The 15819-nt window shown below is 42.8% G+C and overlaps 1 protein-coding gene across 3 annotated transcripts in view; it reads right to left on the reverse strand.

The window, feature by feature from the left end:
* Positions 1-15819, reverse strand: part of stt3b (STT3 oligosaccharyltransferase complex catalytic subunit B) — a 142835-nt gene that overhangs the window by 26717 nt on the left and 100299 nt on the right. For all 3 annotated transcript variants that reach the window (XM_085988981.1, XM_085988980.1, XM_085988979.1), the window contains exons 4-5: positions 7323-7388; positions 4362-4461 (exon numbers count right to left, since the gene is read on the reverse strand). In XM_085988981.1, the coding sequence (XP_085845107.1) occupies positions 4362-4461; positions 7323-7388 (166 nt within the window). The remainder of the gene's footprint in view (positions 1-4361; positions 4462-7322; positions 7389-15819) is intronic.

The raw sequence follows: 15819 nt of genomic DNA on the forward strand, positions 1-15819 counted from the left end.
GCTGCGCCCTGCTAGATAGAAGCCATCAAGCAGTGGACGGGAGAACTGAATAACGGAACCATCCAGTTATTCTTAAACACCTCCTAATCGTTGGTCAAAAGGGAGGAGCAAGAAAGATCCATGAGGACGGAGAAGAAAATAGTTAAAACAGAAAAAAATCCAAAACATTTATCTTTCAACCTCCCCCTGAAGTCAGGTATAAAATCAAGAAAAAAATGCTCCAGAATATATTTTATGTAAAAGACCATTCATTGCTTTAAAATTATACATCACCTACTAAGAGATTCAGAACATATGGCAATGGCTGTTGCAAGATCACAGAGGCCAGAGTGTGCTACTAGGCAATAATATCAAGGGCCGGGGGGGGGGGGGGGGGCGGGTGGCCAAAGTGTCAGAGCAAAGTTGGGCAGTTTACTGCCACAATGCGCTCCAGCCTTTAGTTATTCTACACTGCTAGAGTTTGTAGCGGTGATGGTAGTGGGGGTGTGGGCGTTTTATTCAGCAACTTTGTTTCCTTGTCGGTGGTGGTATCCAACTGTTAAGAAAAATTGCACTGCAGTTTGAACTGAAGTGCTATCAGGTTTTGGTTCAAAGCAAGTGGGAGAGAAAGAGCACATCCTGTGTGTATACAATTACACGGTTATATCAACCAATGCACTCAGAGGTGGTCATTTGAGAAAATGTAGGCAAGTACTGTAAAATCTAGAGTTTCAACTCCGCCTTCATAAAGCTCCATTTTCTGCCATTAATATTTTGCCCAACAATAATATTATGAAATTAAGAGGTTAATATTTCAATCACCATAAAAAATTGCATACATTTCTCATAAGATAACTTAATGCCCAATTTTGCTAAGAAAGGATACATCTAGTACACCAGATTTTAACCATATTTGGAAACGTTAAGTATTTACAGTACATTCAAAGTAGTTGCTGTGTGGCGTATATCTTATCTACTGTATACAGTGGTACGGTAGCACAGTGGTTATATTACTGGACTAGTAATCCGGAGGCATGCGTTCAAATCCCACCACAGCTGGTGGGGAATTTAAATTCAGTTAATACACTATGACACTAAATTTAAATTCAGTTAATATAAATGACACTAAATGTCATAAAAACCCTCACTAATGTCTGCTGTCCTTACCTGGTCTGGCCTATATATGACTCCAGACCCACAGCAATGTGATTGACTCTTAACTGCCCTAGCAAGCCACTCCGTTGTGAAAGGTGACCCACCACCTTCTCAAGGGCAATTAGGGTTGAGCAATAAATGCTGGCCTTGCCAGCAACTCCCACATCCAATGAATAAAAAATACCATATGTGTACATTGCTCAAGCTGCACAGGATTTAGGTCATCCTCTCAATGGTATTATTGTCTGCAACTCCCTTCGACTCATCGACTGATGCAATTTTCCCCAATAGCAGATGTGCTTACTTAATTTCAGATTAAAATATTCATTACATCCCATCTCACAGGTAAATGGTTTTTGAAAGGCTATCCAGTGAATTCATTAATTTTGCACTACATATATGTTTGGACACACTTTGAACTCACTGCAACATAGGAATTTGAAGATTAATGAAAGATTCCTTATATAAAAAAGTGAACATTTGTATCTAATGCATCATCTGAATGTCATGCACACACACTAGTTTGCAATGCCATCTTCTGGCAAATCAGACTGACAGCAATTTCTCCTAGAAATAAGAGTTAAAATGTCCACTAGCGATGGAGCCGCGTTGGCTAGAGAGACATTTAGAAACTCACCAGCTTATGGGCATTAACTGGATTTATAGAATGATGTTGCTCAGCCTGCACATCCCAAATGATCATTCACAGGCAAATGGGCTGGTGTGGAAGGAGAGCATTTTACTAGTCTTATCCAGATTATTTTCTGAAGGGATTGGCTCCTTCCCCATGTCACTCAATTATTTGAGGACATCAAAAACCAGGGGAAAAAACCCAACAACAATGACACGTTAATGCCAAATAAATCCAAAACTGCATTTTGGGGTGGGGTGGCAGAGAGAATAGATACTTACAGTTATTAGCAGAAAGCAGAATATATTTTTAGTATATAACTATCCATTGGCAAAATTATGAACATATTTACTGAAAGGCAAAAGTACATTCTCTTTGTACTACTAAAACAGACATGAAGTTGTTTAGTTCCCCCATATGAACACTGCCCATTCAACCATCTATATAGTTGAAAGTTTTGCTTGTAATACACATCCATACAGCATGAGATAATGTCCATCACAGTTCAAAATATCACATGCAAAATATCTGTTAAAACTCACACTTAATTGGGCCAAATACCATATTCACAAAACAGCAACAAAGCACAGTCAACTGAATGACACTAATTGGCTCAAATACTACAAAACCAGTAGAAAATGCACCAATGAAGAATCAGCAAATAAGCCACTAGTAAACAGCACAAAAAGCCACCAATAGCAAAAGGGGAAGTGCTCAGAACATTTAAGTGTTTTCAGCTGCCATCTTAGTTTTTCAGCAACCTTATACAGTAGTGAAAAACAACATAATAGATAATATAACATGCCCACAGAACTCTCCCTCTACTCCGCTGACTGCCTCTTGTTCCTGGAGCTTGCATTGTTGCCTGTAAAGATTTAGCTCTGCATGGACTACAACTCCCAGAATGCAAGAGTCACTCTCTGCACATCACACTGGTGAACTACAACTCCCAGAATGCAGCTTCCACCTTCCACTCAAACTGAGGGGAGGGGAATTTCAAACAGCCAAGAATTGCTATTTACAGAGCACACCAAGACTTCCAATAATCATTTAAAAAAATTCTGGTGCTGTAAAGGTGCATCTGGATTTTCTGATTTGACAAGCAAAAAATTTGTCTGCACAATATAGCTTTCTGATTGGGAATCATAATCAGAGAAATATTTCTCACAACCACTGCCATCCCAATTTACTGTGCCCCAGCACTACTGAACATGTAAGCCCTATGTAAAGTGGACTAGTAGGCAGGTTTAGCCTGCTAACAGGCAGTAGTTACTCTAGTAACATAGGTTCTGCTTGGGTGCTCTTGATGTAATCTGGACAGTAACAAAGATTGCATGGAACTGCATTGAATAAACTAAATAAGTTAGCCAAATTTGTTTTAAAGTTAATAGGTACTTGAAGGAAAACTACAACAGCTCCAAGTTCCGTAATGAGGTCATCCAAAACTCTGCTGCCTGTAACCGAACTTGCACCAAATCCCATTCACCCATCACCCTTGTGCTCGCTGACCTACACTGGCTCCCGGTTAAGCAACGTCTCGATTTTAAAATTCTCATCCTTGATTCCAAATCCCTCCATGCCTTCGCCCCTCCCTATCTCTGTAATCTCTACCAGACCCACAACACCACCCCGCTCAGATATCTGCGCTCCTCAAATTCTGGCCTCTTGAGCATCACCGATTTTAATCGCTCAACCATTGGTGGCAGTACCTTCAGCTGCCAAGGCCCTAAACCTCTTAAGAGTGTCAGCTATGGCTCAGTTGGTAGCACCCTCGCCTCTGAGTCAGAAGGTTGTGGGTTCAAGTCACACTCCAGAGATTGGAGCACAAAAATCTTGGCTGGCACTCCAATGCAGCACTGAGGGAGTGCTGCACTGTCTGAGGTGCTGTCTTTCGGATGAGACATTAAACCGAGGTCCTGTCTGCTCTCTCAGGTGGACGTAAAAGATCCCATAGCACTATTTCGAAGAGGAGTAGGGGAGTTATCCCCGGTGTCCTGACCAATATTTATCCCTCAATCAACATCACTAAAACAGATTATCTGGTCATTATCACATTGCTGTCTGTGGGAGCTTCCTGTGCACATATTAGCTGCTTATAACAGTGACTACACATCAAGAGTACTTCATTGGCTGTAAAGTGCTTTGGGACGTCTGGTGGTCGTGAAAGGCGCTATAAAATTGCAAGTCTGTCTTTCTTTCCACCTCTTTACCCCTTAAGACGCTCCTTAAAACCTACCTCTGACCAAGCTTTTGGTCAAATTTTGTTTTATAATGCTCCTGTGAAGTGCCTTGGGACGTTTTACTACATTAAAGGGGCTATATGAATACAAGTTTTTTTTGTTAATTTTGAGGTCTAGCGGTTTTAACTTTAAACTACTTGTACCCCGATTAGCTTAGTCTCCAGCTTGGAATGGGATCACCATGCTAAATATCACAACTGTGCTTCAGACCCCAGACTACCATGAGATCAACTGTTACCAATAAAGTGTGATTATGTATACATCTAATCCGACTGCACCAAGACTTAACCCAAGGTGCACGTATGTGTGAAATTGTTTTGGAAAGGAATAACTTAATCTGTAGAGAGTTTACTGACCTATATAGACCCTTTTGCTGAATCTCTGCATCAGTAGCAATACAAACACGTGTAGTGGGATAAGGTTGATGATGAACACGTAGCCACCCCATGCGGATACCTGAAATCAATGTGCAAAAATAAATCAAACTAAAAGTGGACGTGAAATACAAGTAAAGCTATATTGCATGAAAAAAGCCAATTCCCATGACTCACGACCAGTATTGAAGCCATAAATACTTCACAGCAGATTAACCAGGTATAATACATGGCCGTGCCTGGTCATTTAATGGTTTCAGCACTGGCTTGTCACTTGAATTCATCGTGCAGAGTTGGGGATTTGTTTTGTCATCTCTCAAACTGGCTGGTAGGTGAAGCCCTTAAGTTTAGCAAAGGTTCTTGGATTTGGGTAAAGAATTGACAGTCCACCAGTGAGTGATGTGAATGTCTAGGGAAGTGGGTTGTGTAAACAATACATTTGTAACTGGGCATTTAAATTTTAAATAACAGAAAATGCTGGAAAAACTCAGCAGGACAGGCAACATCCGTGGAGAGAAATTAGAGTCGACGTTTCGGGTCTAACCCTTTTTCAAAACTGGAAAGGAAATGAAATAGATCGAAAGGCAGGGCTGGGAGAGAACAAAAGAAGTGAAGAGACATTAAGAGGTATTCAAAACGAGACGAGATGGTGATAGGACTAGTGGAGACAAAAGACGGCTCTAGATTAGGTGTGAAATATCCTGGCAGAATGAGAGACAGCTGCCATGTGGGAGAGAGAAAAAAAAGGAAAGGGGTGGGTGGGGGGGGGGGGGGGAGGGAAAAACCAAAACAAAGGGGTGGATAAAAAATATAAGTAAAAATGTAATAGGAGCAGAGGTTATGATCTGAAACATATAAAATTATGGCAGGCCTGGACAGGCTGAATTCAGAGAGAATGTTTCCAATGGCCGGGGAGCACAGAACCAGGGGCCACAGTCTAAAAATAGCAGGCAAATCATTTAAAACAGAGATGAGGAAGAATTTCTTCACTCAAAGAGTGGTGAGCCTGTGGAATTCCCTGCCACAGAGGGCTGTGAAGGCTAATTCAATAAATATTTTCAAGAGAGAATTGGATATATTTCTGAAGGCTAAGGGGATTAAGGGTTACGGAGAAAAGGCGGGGACGGGGTACATGATCTCATTGAATGGCGGAGCAGGCTCGAAGGGCCGAATGGCCTACTCCTGTTCCTATCTCTATGTTTCTATGAAATTGTTGAACTCGATATCGAGTCCGGAAGGCTGTAAAGTGCCTAATCGGAAGATGAGGTGCTGTTCCTCGAGTTTACGTTGAGCTTCCGTGGAACAATGCAAGAGGCCGAGGACGGTGAGGTCCGAGTGGGAATGGAGCGGTGAATTAAAATGACAGGCGACCGATAGCTCGGGGTCACCCTTACAGACTGAACGGAGGTGTTCCGCAAAGCGGTCACCCAATCTGCGTTTGGTCTCCCCCAATGTAGAGGAGACCGCATCGTGAGCAGCGAATACAGTATACTAGATTGCCAGAAGTACAAGTAAATCGCTGTTTCACCTGGAAGGGGTGTTTGGGGCCCTGGACAGTGGGAAGGGGGGAGGTATAGGGGCAGGTGTTACATCTCCTGCGCTTTTGCTATCATTTAAATTTTAAGTTGGGACGATGTGGCGTTACCACGTTTATTACTCAAATCAGAAGCAGGGAGGCACTCATAACTATCATTAGATGGATGAGCTGGTGAGTTACTGATCAATGCCATTCCCTGGTTGACCTAGCTTGCAGGGGAGATTGATTAATGAATGGGCCTTCTGAATTTTGAAATTCATTTTTTCCTGGAGCCGCACAAGACCACCCAGGTGAAATCAGCTATAAGCAAACTCGCGCTTTCTTGGTTAAAATCTAAAGCATAATTTTAGCCTTAAGAAAACTTGTGCTTAAATCAGCAAAGCAATTTTGCAAATCATTAAAAACATCAACTAATAAATGCTTACAAATGTCTTCACAGGTATAATGCTAAAAAGATGGTACGCATCATTAGCTGCATTCCTCAGTTCTTCTCGTCTATGAAATTTTGTTCAGCCATGTGCGTGTGATACAAGTGACTGAAGTAGTTCTTCAGGTCAATGCTATCTGTCAGTATGGAGAGAAAGCAAAGTGCTTCCTGGACTACAACAGAAAGTGGGTACGTCTGCACACGCCTACTTTGAGGTCACCAGGCTGAAACTTAATTTTGAAATTCATCTTACAGGTGTAATCATCGGGTTGGATCAGGCATAACTATAAAATCAAAATACTTAAGAGTAGTGCACCAACCGTACATTCACTGTAATTTGGCCATTACTGGCATACTGACAACCTGCCAGAAGATAGATGGTGAATGTGAGTCAAGTTTTGGATTAGGACTCGACAGAGACTGGAGATATAGTTATACAATCATTTTGCTGTGTCATCCATGAATCTCTACAGTGTCATTTTTTGCAACAAAAAAAGGGAAACGGTGTTCGTTCAGGGAAGAGGGCAAAGCAGGATGTACAGGAAACTTTGTGCTATCCGGCACCGAGCTGTTGCCGTCCCCTCAAAACTGCCAGACACACCAGCATTAATGTTGAAGCATACGGAGGTTTTCATCTCCGTATCTGACAACAAACATTGTTGCTTAGCAACAGCTGCTAAACAGCCGGCCCGTACCGTGGAAGCGTCTCTGTAGCTTAGCAACAGCTTCAGAGAGACTTTGCAGAGCCTGACTGTTGAAAAAAAAGCCACGAGAAGAAAAAAAACCTAACGGCTCCTGATTTTTGCCGGTGGCTCGAGCTTGCCGGACATTTAGCCTCCGGGTAACACAATGTTTCCTGTACACTGAATACTAGTAAGGCTTCATCCATACAAGCAATAGGAGAAGCACAATCCATCAAATTATTTTTAGTGTTGACTGAACTCTATGGAATAATGGAACAGGATCAAATCTGCCTTACCATGTAAAAGTAGGACAAGCAGCAACATATCGTCCAGAAAACAGAGCCAGTTTTCACAGATTTGACCTGAAATGAACAATGCACAGATTAAGTTGTAATTTTAAAAAAGCAGCGTCAACTATAAATAGATCAGATTTTTACACTTGCAGTAGAATTATGCTGTACTTTTCAACATTAGAAGGCAGCAAACCCATTAACTAGATACATTTTTATTTTTGATTTAAAACTGCTACAGTCCTTGAAGGATTAAAGCCTCTTGTCCAAAGACAAATACAATTATGACAAACCAGTTAGTGCAGCATTTAAAAAACATGCAGAATCTGTACAGATGTGCATTGTTGAAAAAAATTAAACTAGTCCCTAAAACAACATAAGGCTATTATGCAAAATATAGTTACCCTGTTACAAAGTGCTACAACAGTCTTATCTTTGCGTATGTGTGAAGAATGCAGCACATCTATTTGGTGCAGTGGGTGGTGGGGGAGTTACCTGCAAATTTAAGCCTTTGGAGGTGCAGAGGACAGAGGCTGGAGAGTGGCATCCTCTGCTCCTGCAGCTATTTTTTTTTTTTTTTTTAATTTGTTTATGGGATGTGAACGTCGCTGGCAAGGCCAGCATTTATTGCCCATCCCTAATTGCCCTTGAGAAGGTGGTGGTGAGCCACCTTCTTGAACAGCTGCAGTCCGTGTGGTGAAGGTACTCCCACAGTGCTGTTTAGGTAGGGAGTTCCAGGATTATGACCCAGCGACGATGAAGGATCGGCGATACGGTCAGAAATACGAGGATGGGAAGTTAACTAGCCAGTTTTAAAATTTTAACCTTAAGGTCATTGTGTAAACTTATCCTGGAATACATTTACTTAATTAGTTAAGGACAGTGGAATGAGATGGACAGCAGTGTGCTAGGACATCTTCAGCACAATTACCAACATTTCATTTTTTTTTTTTTAATCTTCCTTATTGAATGCCAACACTGACTCAACTTAATAAAAATGCAGTCACTATCCAAGTGCTGTGTTCGGGCCATCAGATTTGCCTGCTTTTGTTTTAAAACAACAAAGCTCCCACAATGGGGTGCAGCTGCCCAATACTGGCCAGCCTCTCTCTGATAATCAGGTTCAGACCAAACTCTTTTCCAATGTCAGCATCAGTTGGAATTCAGTGTTTCCTACAAGTCATGTAGTATAAAAATGTGCTGAGACTCATCTGACTTTGCAAACAAATGCAAATGTCAATTTTCCTGTGAGATCATGAAACAGTTCCCCCCACCACCCATTAATTAGCCAGTAAGGAAAAACAACACCACTAACTGCTCCTGCCACCCTAAGCAGTTGAATCTCCTCAGTCTGCCTTTTCAAGGGCTTCCATAACCCTGGGAAACTTAAGTAAAAACAAACTGAGGAGGAATATCTGGCATTGCACTAGTGTAAAGCCTCAGGGAATAAAAGGTAAAAACTAAGGGGTTTGAAAAAGACAATTCAAATAGGTAATAAACTAAGCTGGTCAGATTTACTCTCTTGAAGGGAGGACTGATATTACTGCTGCAACCATTATAAACGTGCAGACTGATGAGGCAAGGTGCTATCTGGAGGGCTAAGCAGTTTTGCATTCCGAAAATGAAGGGAAACAAAGGAGTGATATAATGGCTTGGAGGAGTCTTCTTTTGTATGGAAGTAGCAAAGTAAATCAAATGTCAATATCCAAGTCAGATATCCAGGCCAATGCTTCCTGTGTAACAGCATGGATATCTTGTAGGCTGCCTGTGAATTTCCTGAGGGCCGTGCTCAATGATGTGCTCCAGTCGCATGATGGGGATGCTTTAATCTTCCATCTATGGAGAAGGTGGCAGCATCTACCATGACCAGTTCTGGAGTAAAGAAACTAGTGAGGTGACAGGACCTAAATGATGCCATCAAATGGCAAATAATCTCATACTGTTAGTCGCAATCAGCACTATCGGTGCAATCAGAGCATACATCACGGTATTGGATATTAAAGCTCAGCTCACTTCCACTTCTGCCTCAGCTTGTATGCATAAACCTGCATGTATGCATTTTAATTTAGCCCTCATCAGAAGGATCTCATTGCGTCTGAACCAATATTATGAAGTCAGAACATAACCACTGAAACTAGCATTCCACCACTGAAACTAGCATTCCACTGTTCTGGTGATGTTCATTCCACACATTCTACTGCATTACCTAGAAATTGAACATGAGGAATGTGATAAAAGTGAATGTCAACATCAGTTGGTATTTAGCATTTCCTACAAATCATGTAGTATAAAAATGTGTTCAGACTCATCTGACTTTGCAAACAAATCCAAATGTCAATTTTCCTGCTGAATCATGAAACAGTTTTTTTTACCCATCAGTTAATCAGTAAGGAAAAAAATGACACCACCTGCTCCTGACACCCCAAGCAGCTGAATCTCCCCCAGGGATTCAAGGACTAAAGTTTAGAGTTCACAGAATCACAGAAACCCCACAGTGCAGATAGAGGCCATTTCGGCCCATCGAGCCTGCACCGACACATATCCCACCCGATCCCCGTAACCCCTACACCAACACATATCCCACCCTATCCCTGTAACCCCACGTATTTAATCCCCCTAACACTAAGGGTCAATTTATCATAGCCAATCAACCTAACCTGCACATCTTTGGAGTGTGGGAGGAAACCGGAGCACCCGGAGAAAACCCACGCAAACACGGGGAGAATGTGCAAACTCCACACAGACAGTCGCCCGAGGCCGGATTCGAACCCGGGTCGCTGGCGCTGTGAGGCAACAGTGCTAACCACTATGCCACCGTATCTCTTTCAAAATCGCCTTATGCTAATTTTATTCACTCACTGTATACTTGGATCTTATGGCTAGGGCTTTCTCCTTTTGTCGTGTTCTCATGAAAAAGGTAGTTTCCATAAACAAGTTTGCTATGAACTGTGCTGTGCTCTGAGCATGCGCAGTGCGAGTGGTGGCAATAGTCTGAAGCGGAAGAGACCGTTCCGGGAGGTGGGTATTACAGTCAAGAGTTATACAGCACAGAAAGAGGCCCTTTTGGCCCATCGTGTCTGCGCCGCCCATCAAGCCCCGTCTATTCTAATCCCATTTTCTAACACTTGGTTCGCAGCCTTGTATGCTATGGCGTTTCAAGTGCTCATTTAAATGCTTCTTGAATGTTGAGGGTTCCTGCCTCTACCACCTTTCAGGCATTGAGATCCAGATTCCAACCACCCTCTGGGTGAAAAAGTTTTTCCTCAAATCCCCTCTAAACCTCCTGCCACTTACCTTGAAACTATGCCCCCTGGTTATTGACCCCTCTACTAAGGGGAAAAGTTCCTTTCTATCTACCCTATCTATGCCCCTCATAATTTTATACACCTCAATCAGGTCCCCCCTCAGCCTTCTCTGCTCTAAGGAAAACAACCCCAGCCTGTCCAGTCTCTCTTCATAGCTGAAGCGATCCAGCCCAGGTAACATCCTGGTGAATCTCCTCTGCACCCTCTCCAATGCAATCACATCCTTTTAGTGTGGTGACCAGAACTGCACACAGTATTCCAGCTGTGGCCTAACTAGCATTTTGTACAGCTCCATCATAACCTCCCTGCTCTTATATTCTATGCCTCGGCTAATGAAGGCAAGTATCCCATATGCCTTTTTAACCACCATATCTACCTGTCCTGCTGCCTTCAGGGATCTATGTACATGCACACCAAGGTCCCTCTGATCCTCTGTCCTTCCTAGGGTCCTGCCATTCATTGTGTATTCCCTTGCCTTGTTAGTCCTCCCAAAATGCATCACCTCACACTTTTCAGGGTTAAATTCCATTTGCCACTGTTCTGCCCATCTAACCAACCCGTCTATATCGTCCTGTAGCCTGAGGCTTCCCTCCTCGCTATTTACCACTCCACCAATTTCCGTGTCATCTGCGAACTTACTAATCATACCTCCTACATTCATATCTAAATCATTAATGTACACTACAAACAGCAAAAGGACCCAGCACCGATCCCTGCGGTACCCCACTGGACACAGGCGTCCAGTCACAAAAACAACCTTCGACCATCACCTTCTGCCTCCTGCCACTAAGCCAATTTTGGATCCAATGTGCCAAATTGCCCTGGATCCCATGGGCTCTTACCTTCTTGCCCAGTCTCCCATGTGGGACTTTGTCAAAAGCCTTACTGAAGTCCATGTAGACTACATCAACTGCACTACCCTCATCCACACACCTAATCACCCCCTCAAAAAATTCAATCAAATTGGTTAGACATGATCTTCCCCTGACAAAGCCATGCTGACTATCCTTGATTAATCCTTGCCTCTCCTATTAGAAGGGGAGGATTTACAGACGGGATACTCAAACCAAACATCACATCAAGATCAGACAGAGTCACTCGATTCATCAGGACCTGAATATCATCGACCTTTGAATGTAGAAGGAGAAATGTTTGTCTTTTCTGTCTGTGGGAAAAGATTTCAAACATCAGTGTGACTGTTTAGTAGCGAGAGTTCGGTGCTACTAAAGATGAGCGGGAGCCCAGGAGAGCGGGCACAACAGGAAAGTGTAAAGAAGTAAAAAGTAATCAAAGTGTGACGTCACCAGAAAGCAGGTATGTAATTGGTTGGTGAGTATTTCTATATTTCTTGCTTTTTTTCCAAACTTGGGAGTCTAAATTGAAGTGCCTTGGTGTAGATTAAAAGATATACGTGTTCCAAATTTTAAAACTAATTAATTAATTAAATTGAGATGGGAGACCAGGCAATGTGTTGTCGTTGTTGCATGTGGGAGCTGGTGGACACCATTAAGGTCCAAGGCGACCACATCTGCAGCAAATGTTGGCTGCTCGAGGAACTTCGGCTCAGAGTTGATGAGCTGGAGTCCGAGCTTCAGACCCTGTGACACATTAGGGAGGGGGAGCATTACCTAGTTATTCGATTCACCAGGACTCTAGCCCCAGCATGGTTCCAGGAGGCAGTCACACCCACTAGAGTAATTACTTCCAATTTGGCCCATGGTCAGGGACAGGAGGGTGTGACTACAAGCGAGGCAGGTATTGGGATCCAGGAGATAGTGACGGAGGAGCCTCAGCCCTTGGCCTTGTCAAACAGGTAAGAGATTCTTACTCCCTGTGTGGACGAGGACAGGGACTGCAGGGAGGATGAGCAATCTGACCACAGCACCGTGGTACAGGGAGCCATTCAAGTGGGGGGAGTAAAAAGAAATGTTGTAGTGATAGGGGATAGTATAGTTAGGGGGATAGATATTGTTCTCTGCAGCCGAGAGCGTGAGTCCTGAAGGCTGTGTTGCCTGCCTGGTGCCAGGGTTAAGGACATCTCCTCTGGGCTGAAGAGGAACTTGGAGTGGGAGGGGGAGGATCCAGTTGTCATGGCCCACGTAGGCACCAATGACATAGGTAGGACAAAGAGAGAGGTTCTGCTGAGAGAGTATGAGCAGCTAGGGGTTAAATTAAAAAGCTGAACCACAAAGGTAATAATCTCTGGATTACTACCTGAGCCACGAGCAAATTTGCATAGGGTAAATAAGATCAGAGAAATGAACGAGTGGCTCAAAGACTGGTGTGAGAGAAATGGGTTTCAATTTGTGGGGCACTGGCACCAGTACTGGGATAAGAGGGAGCTGTTCTGTTTGGACGAGCTTCACTTGAACCATGCTGGGGCTAGAGTCCTGGCGAATCGAATAACTAGGGCTGTAGAGAGGGCTTTAAACTAAATAGTGGGGGGGGGGGGAAAGAGAGATCCAGGTGAGCGGGAATTTAAAAAGTCAATGAGAAAACAATAGAGCAGGATAGAGATGGGGGAAATAATAACCAGAGTGTGACAGGAAGGGACAGAATGTTTAAAAATGAGTGCAACAGAAAATGGGGCCAAAACAAGGAAAAATGGTAAAAAGTTAAAAGCTCTATATCTGAATGCACGCAGCATTCGTAACAAGATAGATGAGTTGACGGCACAGAGACGTGGTTGCAAGGTGATCAGGGCTGGGAACTGAATATTCCAGGGTATCTGACACTTCGGAAGGACAGACAGAAAGGAAAGGGAGGTGGGGTGGCTTTGTTGGTAAAGGATGGGATCAGTGCCGTGGTGAGAAGTGATAATGGATCAGAAGATCAAGATGTAGAATCGGTTTGGGTGGAGATAAAAAAAATAAAGCGAAAAAGTCTCTGGTGGGCGTAGTCTACAGGCCCCCGAACAGTAGCAATACCGTTGGACAGAGTATAAATCAACAAATAATGGAGGCCTGTAAAAAAGGTACGTAATAATCATGGGTGATTTTAATTTCCATATTGATTGGACAAATCAAATTGGACATGGTAGTCTTGAAGAGGAGTTCATAGAGTGCATCCGGGATGGTTTCCTAGAACAGTATGTAATGGAACCAACCAGGGAGCAGGCTATCTTGGATCTGGTACTGTGTAAGGAGACAGAATTAATAAATGATCTCATAGTAAAGGATCCTCTAGGAAAGAGTGATCATAGCATGGTTGAATTTCAAATTCAGTTGGAGGGTCAGAAAGCTGTATCTCAAACCAGTGTCCTGATCTTAAACAAAGCAATTACAATGGCATGAGAGCAGAACTGGCTAAAGTGGACTGGAAAAATAAATTAAAGGGTAAGACAGTTGAAATGCAGTGGCAGACATTTAAGGAGATATTTCATAACTCTCAACAAAAATATATTCCAGGGAGAAAGAAAGATTTTAAGAGAAGGGAGCACCATCCGTGGCTAACTAAGGAAGTAAAGGATGGTATCAAATTGAAAACGAAGGCATACAATGTTGCCAAGATTGGCAGGAGATCAAAGGATTGGGAAATTTTTTAAAACCTGCAAAGGATGACTAAAAAAGAGAGAAAAGATGAATTATGAGAGAAAACTGGCAAGAAACATTAAAACGGATAGTAAGAGCTTCTACAGGTATATAAAAAGGAAGAGGGTAGCTAAAGTAAACGTTGGTCCCTTAGAGGATGAGACTGGGGAATTAATAATGGAGAACGGGGAAATGGCAGAAACTCTGAACAAATATTTTGTATCTGTCTTCACGGTAGAAGACACTAACATCCCAAAAATGGATAATCAAGGGGCCACAGGGAGGGGGGGGGGAAACTAAAGACAATCACTATCACTAGGGAAATAGTACTTGGTTAAATAATGGGACTAAAAGACGACAAGTCCCCTGGACCAGATGGCCTGCATCCTCGGTCTTAAAAGAAGTGGCTGCAGAGATAGTGGATGCATTGGTTGCAATACACCAAAATTCCCTGGATTCTGGAGGTCCCAGCGGATTGGAAAACCACTAATGTAACACCCTTATTTAAGAAAGGAGGGAGACAGAAAGCAGGAAACTATAGACCAGTTAGCCTAACATCTGTCATTGGGAAAATGCTCGAGTCCTTCATTAAGGAAGCAGTAGCAGGGCATTTGGAAAATCATAATGCAGTCAAGCAGAGTCAGCATGGTTTTATGAAAGGAAAATCATGTTTAGCAAATTTGCTGGCGTTCTTTGAGGATGTAACGAGCAGGGTGGACAAAGGTGAACCAGTAGATGTGGTGTATTTGGATTTCCAGAAGGCATTCGATAAGGTGCCACAAAAAAAGTTACTGCATAAGATAGGAGCTCATGGAATTGGGGGTAATATATTAGCATGGATAGAGAATTGACTAACTAACAGAAAGCAGAGAGTCGGGATAAATGGGTCATTTTCCGGTTGACAAACAGTAGCTGTGGCCTCAACTATTTACAATCTACGCTAATAACTTGGATGAAGGGATCGAGTGTAATGTAGCCAAGTTTGTGGATGATACAAAGATGGGTGGGAAAGCAGGTTGTGCAGAGGACTCAAAGAATCTGTAAAGGGATATAGACAGGCTAGGTGAGTGGGCAAACATTTGGCAGATGGAGTATAATGTGGGAAAATGCGAGGTTATACACTTTGGCAGGAAAAATAAAAGCGCTAATTATTTAAATGGAGAGAGATTACAAAATGCTACAGTTCAGAGGGACCTGGGGGTCCTTGTGCATGAAACACAAAAAGTTAGCATGCAGGTACAGCAAGTAATCAAAAAGGCAAATGGAATGTTGATTTTTATTTCAAGGGGGTTGGAGTATAAAAACAGGGAAGTCCTGCTACAACTGTATGGGTGAGACCACACCTTGAGTACTGCGTACAGGTTTGGTCTCCTTATTTAAGGATATACTTGCATTGGGGGCAGTTCAGAGTCGATTCACTAGGTTAATTCCAGAGATGAGGGGGTTGATTTATGAGGATAGGTTGATTTATGAGGATCGGTTGATTTATGAGGATCGGTTGGGCCTATACTCTTTGGAATTTAGAAGAATGAGAGGTGATCTTATTGAAACATATAAAGATATACTGAGGGGGCTCGACAAGGTAGATGCAGAGAGGATGTTTCCCCTCGTGGGGAAATCTAGAACTTGGGGGCACAGTTTTAGAATAAAGGGTCACCCTTTCAGAAC

Source organism: Somniosus microcephalus, chromosome 5 (genome assembly GCF_052327205.1).
Source record: "Somniosus microcephalus isolate GS21.2 chromosome 5, FLI_Smic_1.0, whole genome shotgun sequence".
Classification (NCBI taxonomy): domain Eukaryota; kingdom Metazoa; phylum Chordata; class Chondrichthyes; order Squaliformes; family Somniosidae; genus Somniosus; species Somniosus microcephalus.